Source organism: Lathyrus oleraceus, chromosome 5 (genome assembly GCF_024323335.1).
Source record: "Lathyrus oleraceus cultivar Zhongwan6 chromosome 5, CAAS_Psat_ZW6_1.0, whole genome shotgun sequence".
In the NCBI taxonomy this organism is placed as follows: Eukaryota; Viridiplantae; Streptophyta; class Magnoliopsida; order Fabales; family Fabaceae; genus Lathyrus; species Lathyrus oleraceus.
The window spans coordinates 299,892,919-299,902,872 of record NC_066583.1 but is presented as its reverse complement, the minus strand read 5'-3'; the positions used below and the strand labels follow the sequence as shown (position 1 = coordinate 299,902,872).

Below are 9,954 nucleotides of genomic sequence, written 5' to 3'. Positions count from 1 at the left end.
AATGAAAAATAACACAATATGAATTAAAATCTCAAATAAATCTCAAATCAAATAAGAAATTGATGAGACTATTTTTCATTGACTTATCATGATCCATAGGTGTTAGGAAAATATTTTTGGATTTTTCAAATATCAGAAAGTATTTTAAAATGAATTAAAACTATTAAAAATCAAATAATTCACAAAAAATAGTAAATGAAGTCACAAAAATAATTAAAAATCAAAATATGAAACTAGATTTTTCACAAGAAATTTTGGCATTGGTCTCATATTTTTGTGACTTCAAGTAAAATATTTATGAATTTTTGAAAATAAAATGAATTAAATGAAATTAAAAGAAAATAAGGAAAATAGAAAAATCCAACGCCATCAGATTAATTCATTAATTGACGTGGCAATGATCACATGGCTCTAAGGCGCGGATACACGGTGACTCAAGTCAAGCGCGCAACACATGGTATTAAAACAAGTCAACACATGGAATGGCCAAGATTAAAATGTTTATGCACGATCCAAAGGCTGGGAGATGCACATGTGGTACAGACGGTGGAAAACACCTTCTTCTCCGGTGAAGTATCAGAATCCGGCCACCACGCGCAGGAAAAAAAGTTGTAATGAAATTGAAAAATGAGGACATCAAAATGAAGCTGAGGTGATGTACATCACCCCTGTAACCATGGATCATCCTCACAGTTCCTATTTAGAGAGAAACGTGAGCTTGAAAATCATGGTGTATGAACTGAAATGGCACGATTTGCACAATTAAGACCACCACTGGCCTGCCTCATGTGAGAGGACTTCAGAAAACAGCATAAACCAAAGGAATTCACATTGTATTGCAAGATCTAAATCAAAAAAGTTTGAAGTTCTACCTCTGAAATGAAGCTTCAAACAGCCTGAATCCTTCAAGCTCTTGATCTACTTTTGCTCTAGAAGTGTGATGATGATGCTAGGTTAAGGAATTGAGCTTTGAAAATCAACTAATGATGTTGAAATTCAAGCTTGAAAAAGAGAAAGAAAACTGAAAATTCCTTTAGTGAGGGTTTGGATTTCAATTCAGCAGCAATTTAGATCTCCACTTAGTTGCCATTGGAATGAGAATGCACACTTATTTATAATTGAAATATTATGCAAAGCATGGTTCCCTCGTGTGCATGAAATTTGAATCCTCCTTGCATGGGCCTGTACAGGCGTATGTAAGGCCCAGTGATGTGTGATAAGCCATGCTGAACTCAAATGGAATTGAATTGGACGTGCAATTGGATTGGCATTTGCTTGTACATGAAGTTATAACATGAAATGCAAAAATGGACCTAAATAGAAAGCTCTTCGAAACTCACACATGGAAAGTCCAAAAGAGTAATGTGAGTAACGGTTGGAAATCCCTTGAAATGAGGAACAGAATTCATGTTGGGAAAAAATTCATTTGGCAATTGGAAATTTATGAAAACTGGCTGTGAAGTTTTGGGTACAAAACATGTCTAGGTCACCCTTTGAAAATTTTCAATGAAAGCAAGCCTCTTCAAGCCCTTCCATTTAAATGATGAAAGCCTCAAACGGAAAAACCTCCAACATCAAAGTTGTAGATATTTTCAAGATGATCAATTTAGACTCATATTTTGCATCATTTGGATTTTTCATGAAGACGTTATGGGCACTTGAAGTTGGGAATTTTTCAAATTCAATGACTTAGGTCCAAAGTGACCTATAATGTTTTATATTATCACATGTATTTCTTTTAAGATTATGAAATTTTGTCCAACATAACATTTGAATTCGACATCTTAAGCTTTCCAATGCATTTGGTCTCACCTCAAAATAATAAAAATTAAGGAGGTTAGGTCCTTGGGAAGTTGACCCAAAATTAGGGTTTCAGTCAAAATGACCTATAATGTTTTGAAATGAATGATGACCTTCTAAGTTTCAAATGGATTTTTGATGAACATGAAAGTTGTTAATATGGTTCTTAAGAAAATGTTCTCTCTTTGGGTCATATTCATTTGACAAAAACATTAAAAGTTGTATCTCATTGGTGTTCAGCTTAGTTAGATGACTTGACTGATCAACTTCTCAAGGCCAAACTTCCAATCTTGATGAATGAATGATTGAGGGGCCTCACATAGGCTCATATATGCATAAAATAATGGATGAAAGAACTTACCTTGATTAAATTTGATCATATGACGAGGTTGCTTCATGAGTAAGGCACAGTTGAAGCACAATGAAATTAGGGTTTCCTTGGGAAACAATCCTCAAGCCCTTTGGGTTATCTTGATCAAATTGGCAAATTGAGATACTTGGGAGACATATATGATGATTAGGAGCTTTGTGGACCATTTTCATGCCTTTTCTCATCTTCATCTAGCCATTTCATTGAGCTTAGGAGCCTCCTAGGAGCATGGGAGCACATGATCACTTGAGCTTCAAAACAAAAAGAGTTAGTGACATATTTTTGTGCTTTTGGTTAGAAATCAAAATAAGAAAAGCAATAATATACAATAAAAGCATGCTTGGTGGTCTCAAACCACTCACACAAGTCCCAACCCTAGGGTTAAGGAGCCAAACATGCTATGATCCTTGAGGCAATGCATTGAGCAAATGATATGATGCCATGAGGGATCTTAGGGTCAAAATTAGGGTCTTACAACTCGGCCATTCAAGCAATTGTCATCTGTTAAAATACCATTAACCCCTGCCATATCCAAACTATTTTCATAATTAAAACTTTAAGTCAAAACTCATTTTCGTTACAAACTTGGACGAAAAAGGAGGTGGTCTGGAGTGTTCCATTCCCTTCCTCAAGTACTTGGATACGAGTAGCCTTACTCGGTTATTCGAGTATTTGCCGTCCATCCAAAATACATTAAGCTTATTTAAATCCTTTTGAAATTAAGGATGAAAAGGGAGATGGTATAGAGCCTTCTATTCCTCTTCTCGAGTACTTGGATACGAGTAGCCTTACTCGGACATTCGAGTAATTGTCATCCAACAAAACACTCAACTAATTAAATCTATTTTCCGCCCTTGTGCGACCCCGAAAACATTTTCAGAAAAGAGTATGCAACATCCATGTTGATGTGAAACAAACAAAGACTTCAGCCTCCAAGAGCGAGTAACAAGTAAAGGTTTAATCGCTCAAATGTGATTCAAGCATCACTCTCTTTAAAAGCAATCCACCCAGTAGTTCTCTTTGAGCAGAATTACGTATGCCTTGAGTTCTTCATAGCACCTGAAGATACGTAGGAGCAGGATTGGGAAATTTTGTCAGGCACATTAATATGAAAAAACCATAAGTCTTTCTTTTCTTCCTTTATTTTTCTCGCTCAGTAAGTAGAAGATAGCAATTAACATTAGCTAACACTCTATCACAAATTTAACTAAGTGGTTCCCGTTGAGTACAGCAGATGTGAGGGGTGCTAATACCTTCCCCTTGCATAACCGACTCCTGAACCCGAATTTGGTTGCGACGACCATTTTCTTTTTATTCTTTTTCATGGGTTTTATCAATATTTTTCATTTCCTTCATTGGAATAAATAAAGTTCGGGGCAACTCTGTTCGAACATCTTTTCCGTGAGCGTGCGAGCGCCTCGTGAAGGATCGCGTTTTTTCGAGATGCGACAGCTACGAAATAAGGTTGTGAATGCATGGTATGCATTAACAAAACCTTCCTTCAAATACTACCGCGAAGTGATCAGATCAATGTTTTAAAAATCAGATCGAAGATTGAACCGGTGAAACTTGCGGTTTAATATTTCATTGGTTCAACTGGTTAAACCTACGGTCGAGCCGTTTATTAAATAAACTAATAATATAAAGCTAAATTTCATAAATATGTCACACATAATCATATGTTCACAACTTAATAAAATAAATATTTAAAAAAAATCATTATAAATTTAATACAATAATATCGATAATACATATAATAACATAACATAGTTCTACACTTCATTTCAACATTCATTTAAGAATAATTTGACCAAATTAAATAATTACAATAAATTAAGTTAAACTAATTCAAATCAAAATTAAAATAATAGAATATAATAATTAAAATAAAGTTTAAATAATTAAGAATACCTAAATTAAATAAGATAAAATATCAAAAATAAATAATATAATATACTTCATTAAACAAAAAAAATGAATTTGAATTGAACTACGACAAATAAATCTTAATTGACAACAACAAATAATATTGACTTGAACGATAATCAATATTGAGTTGGATATCGTGACTATGTTTGAAAAGGACGGCGTGATGATGATGGAATGTGGTTGAAAGAAAAATTATAATAGAGTGACAAAACTTAAAACTTTGTATGATTGTAAAAAAAATACGAGATTTTTTTTTTGTGATTGAGAATGTTAAGTTTTAATATTAATATATTAAATTTAAAAAAAATTAAAATAGCCAGTTTGATGCATTTTTTTGAACCAGATGGTTTTACAAAACCGACTCTGAATGGTTTTGGACGGTTCAATCCGATTTTTCCGGTTTTGTTCCAGTTTTGACCCACTAGCGGTTTTAAAATGTTGATCCAACCAGATTTATCTCCGGTTCTCGGTCCAACCAGTTGAACCGTCTGGTTCGGTTTGGTTTTTAAAACATTGGATCAAATGGACAAATGCAAATGTAGTAAGGTAGATTGTCAATATTCCATTGGAGAAGTGGACCAGGAGATTCAACAATGGTCAATGATAGGGCTACATGACAACAAATCTCGTGAAATCAATGAACTCTATCTTCAAAGGCATTTGAAACTTACCGATAACCGCTTTGGTGAGAGCAATCTATGTTAGGTTAGGGTCACTATTTGAGATTAAATGTTAAAAATGGAATTCAATTTACAATCAGGGCAGTTGTTCAATGAAATTTTAATTAAATTCATTAAGGAGGAAGTTGTTAAAGCTAACACACATGTGGTCACAATTTTTGATCCTCGTAAAGGTTGGTTCAGTGTTGACGAGGCAATGGACCAAGATGAGGGGAGGCCAAGGAGATACATAAAGTCGAACAAGATAGAAGTTGGTGCAATTGTAGAAAGTTCCAAGCCTTCTGTATGCCTTGTTCTCATGTCATAGCGGCATGTACAAAGGCTCGGCATGACCCTTCCAACTTACCATCTGCAGTTTACAAACACATAAACCTATGAAATGTGTACAACAATAGCTTTTCGAAGGTAGTAAAAGAGGATTATTGGCCTGCATATCAAGGAGAGATAGTTTGGTACAATGAAATATGCCAAGAAAAAAAAGGATTATCCTAACAGCATGTGTATTCGAACTGAAATGGATACGGAAAATAAAATGGTGAGATTATCTAGTTCATGTCGTCAGCCCAGACACAGTCGTATAAACTGTCTCAATGTTGGAGCAAACACCACAACATAATTTTATATGTAACCATTTTATTTGATAATGAAAACAAGGTTCATTTCATAAATATCACAACATTCAGTTACAATTTAAACAACAACTAAACAATAATTTAAACAACAGTTAAACAACAAGACAAACAAATGCAATGACTAAACAACATATATATGCGATTACAACCATCAGGACAATTTCCTCACTGTTATGCATCATAATACGACAATCCCTGACAATGTTAACTGAGTCCCGAAAACGACTTTCTCCATTGTCGTTGTACACTGTAACAAGCCTTTGAATTCTTCTTATCTTTTCACTTTTTGCAATGTCTTCATCTCACCAACGGATCAAGCTCCTCTAAAGATGCTCGAACGTCTTCGTGTTTCAGAGTTGGATTTTCATCGGAGGCTTTACCGCCAAATAAATCAAATTGACATTTCTCTTATGTATATAAGACGACATATAAGACGATATTTTGAAGAAAAATTGAAGGAGAGACTTAGAAAATGGATAAAAAATGATGGGGAGGGGATGCATTATATATATATATATAGTAGGCATTGTCTGAGTCACATGCTCCTATGCATGCATGCGACACATACAGTATCATGTCATATAAGCATGTGACATGCATGATGACGTCTATGTATAAAATATGTGTTCATGCGCCATTAAGTTTGACTATTTCTCTTGTCAACGAATTGTTTTTGTTTAAAATATTTTTAGTTTTTTTTTAAATTATGGTTATTTAAAAAAATTGGAAAATATGATTATTTTGAAGTAAAAAATTGCATGGATGCTATTGTAGCTTAGACCTGACGCAATATCTTGCTCTACTAAATTTAAAGATCGTTTTAAAAATATAATAAATACAAAACTGAAAATTTATTTATATTAAATAAAATGTCCTTTAAAATAAGTATAGTTAACGTTAAGTAATGATATTTAGTTATCTATTTTTTTTTATGATATTTAACTTTTTATTTACTTTTTATAACCGTTTCGAATAAGTATGATTAATAGATATTTAAATTTATTAATTTGTATTTGATTGAGATGATAGGAGTCTCTAAATTTTTTAAAGAATTTTGCTGTCTATTATGGTCCTTCTTTTCTATCTATTATGGTCTTTCTCACCTTGAAGATTGGTCTCTACAGTTGCGCGTATAGAATATCATATTTATAAAAAAAAATATTCATGTTTTATTATAAACTTATAATTTTTTTATAAAAATACTCTAAATATATAATAAGATATTCTTTTTATTTAAAAATTTATAACATTAATTTAAAAATTATAAATCTTCTCTATTTAAATAACACCTTTTGTTTTTATAAAAATACTATAAATATATAATAAGATGTTCTTTTTATTTAAAAATTTATAACGTTAATGTAAAAGATTATAAAGTTTCTCGGTTTAAATAACATCTTTTATTTTATAAAAATAGTAAATACTATTAAAGTATTGAATGGTTGTTATTGTAACTTACATTTGACGTATTATCATGCTTTTCTTATTTTTCCCCAAACAGTTGAATTGAATACGTATGTTTTACAACGTGTGTGTGATAACTTAAACGCGTTTTTAAAAATAAGAGTTTCAATTGAGATATCTAACTTATTTTAAATGGCAAATACGATTAAAGTGGTTGATAGTGATATTAAATATATCTTGCTTTTAAACGTAACGGCATGTCTATATTAAAGGCAAAATAAGTTGAAGGCATAAATATTTATTGTAAAGTGGTTGATAGAGATATTGAAGATGCACGTGATTTCTTGAATATCTTTTGTTGAATTGTGGGTTGTATAGAATCCAAGTATGCAATAACATAGAGAGTTGAATGTAAGTTGTATCTAACATACACATGAGAATAATTATGGTTCCTTATATATTGTGATGTTAGATTGATCAAACATTCACACAATAAAGGTGATGGAAGTTAAGAGAGTACAAACCTTGGCTCTTAACCAGCTGAACGAGCTTCCACCACAATTTGTTCGTCCAGATAATGAAAGACCAGAGAACACCAAAGCATTGGAGGGTGTTAATGTGCCTGTCATCTCATTGTCTCAACCACATAATGTTTTGGTGACGAAAATCACTGAAGCTGCTTCTGATTGGGGTTTCTTTGTCGTCACCGATCATGATATATCGGCGAAACTCATCAAAAATTTGCAAGATGTTGGTCAAGAGTTCTTTTCTCTACCTCAAAAGGAGAAAGAGGTGTATGCAAATGATCCATCTAGTGGTAAGTTTGATGGGTATGGGACTAAGATGACCAAGAACTTAGAAGAAAAAGTTGAATGGTTGGATTATTATTTTCACCTCATGTCCCCTCCTTCTCAGGCCAATTATGAGATGTGGCCCAAAAATCCTCCTTCCTACAGGTAATTTTTGGAGTTTATAAAAATAATAAAAGCATATTGAATGAAGAAACTATAAATGTATTATTTTTGTGTGATAGGAAAGTAACTGAAGAATACAATAAAGAGATTTTAAGGGTGACAAACAATATCTTGGAGCTTTTGTCTGAAGGGTTAACATTAGAGAATAGTGTTTTGAAGTCTTGTTTGGGAGGTGATGAAGTAGAATTAGAAATGAAGATAAATATGTATCCACCTTGTCCACAACCTGAACTGGCATTAGGAGTTGAGCCTCACACTGATATGTCTGCTCTTACCCTACTTGTCTCGAATGATGTTCCCGGCCTTCAAGTTTGGAAGGAAAATAGTTGGGTGGCTGTCAACTACTTGCAAGATGCACTCTTTGTGCACATCGGTGACCAACTTGAGGTAATAGAAGGACACATTTTAATGATTTATATCATATTACTCAATGTTATATCTAATAAATGCTTTCTTTGACATGTAGGTGTTGAGCAATGGGAGGTACAAGAGTGTATTGCATAGAAGCTTGGTGAACAAGGAACGCAAGCGCATGTCGTGGGCTGTATTTGTTGTTCCTCCGCACGAAGTTATGGTTGGGCCTCTTCCTCTACTCGTCAATGATCAAAATCCGTCCAAATATTCAACAAAAACCTATGCCGAGTATCGCTATCGCAAATTCAACAAAATTCCACAATAAGAAAAAGACAATAATACTTTATGGTTGTCGTGATTACTAAGTTGTATCGTGTAATAAAATATACTCTATCGTAGACTTTGTATTAGTTATCAACTTCTTCTCACTATGTCAATTAACTAAAATAATTGTAATGAAATTATTACAACTTGCAACATCATCAATTTTCCTAAACTACCATAATTAAACTTTTCAAAATTACATCAGCTAATGTAACCTCTTTCCAAGAATGATAATATTAAGAATGATAATATTATCGTGACAGAACTTATCATAATGGTACTCCTGCACATTAAAGTTCTGTCGCGTAATACAAATATCATTTTTATAGGAACTTTGTATTAATAATTGTCTTTTAATAAGGTTTGTAAATTGTATTTGCTTGATTACTTTCATGATCTTATCTTATAAGACATGCATTCTAATAAATTTTATGCATCTCTTTCTGTTTATAAAAATTCGTAAATTTTAATTGTTCTATTGATATCACGATGTTAAAAATTATGTGTTAGGGAGCTAGAGATAGAGATGTATTATTGATCTAAAATCTAAAGTAGGAAGAAGTCATTTACTAACTATAAAATAAAATAACTTTTTCAAAATATGACAATAATACATATCACACGATTAAAGAAGTTTGTTAGGTGGTTACTAGTTGGTTAGTAAGCTAGTTCATGAGCTTTAACTTATCTTTATAACTACTTATTATAATACATTTGCACTTGAATATAGAGGAACATCTATTTCTCTCCTCATTTCTTCATCTTCTTCTAGCTATGCCCCTTAATTTTTTTATGGAGGTCATGGAAGCACAATTTCAAAATTCTTTATACATTCGTCATTTTGATCATCCTGGACTCTTGCTCGTTTCACATCTTTTAACAGAAGACAACTATTTGTAGTGACATCATGCAATGCTCATCGCTCTTGGTGCAAAGAAAAAATATAGGCTTTTGTGGTAGTCTGGATCAAACTCTAGTCTCGATAGGGATAGTTTCATGTTTCGACAGAAGTTGTGCAATTTGTAGTCGAAGTTGTACATTTTGTAGTCGAAGTTTATTCAAACATGCAGTTGTACAAGTTAGCTTAGTGGTTAAGTTAGCTTAGTGCTTAAGTTAGCTTGTTGGTTAAGTTCGCTTGTAGTCTATAAATAGGCTGCTCTCTCAGGTTGTTGAGAGAGGGCTAAGTGTTGGTTGTTGTTATACACTTGTAACCTTTTGTCCTGATTGGAAAAGTGAATAGAAAAACGGTTTAATCAATTATTGTTCTTCTTCTTCCCTATTCTCTCTCTTTGGTAAAACTAAAAGAGTTTCTTGTGTTTGTTCAATAAACTCAATATTTCTCGTGGTTTTTATTCGCTTCTGGTGCAACGTTTGTCACAAAAAACTAGTGCGGTGAGCATGGACAAGATGTCGTCAACAAAGTATGAGATTGAAAAATTCACTGGTGTGAATGATTTCGGTTTGTGGTGCTTGAAGATGCAGGCTCT

The 9,954-nt window shown here is 32.9% G+C and overlaps 1 protein-coding gene across 1 annotated transcript; it reads left to right on the top strand.

Annotated features, from left to right (window-relative positions):
* Positions 1-7,101: 7,101 nt before the first annotated feature.
* On the top strand, positions 7,102-8,622 carry LOC127088203 (flavonol synthase/flavanone 3-hydroxylase). Its single transcript, XM_051029118.1, has 3 exons — positions 7,102-7,771; positions 7,849-8,176; positions 8,256-8,622. Exons 1-3 carry the CDS (start codon positions 7,317-7,319, stop codon positions 8,466-8,468), a joined length of 996 nt encoding a protein of 331 aa, XP_050885075.1. The 5' UTR covers positions 7,102-7,316; the 3' UTR covers positions 8,469-8,622.
* Positions 8,623-9,954: the final 1,332 nt, after the last annotated feature.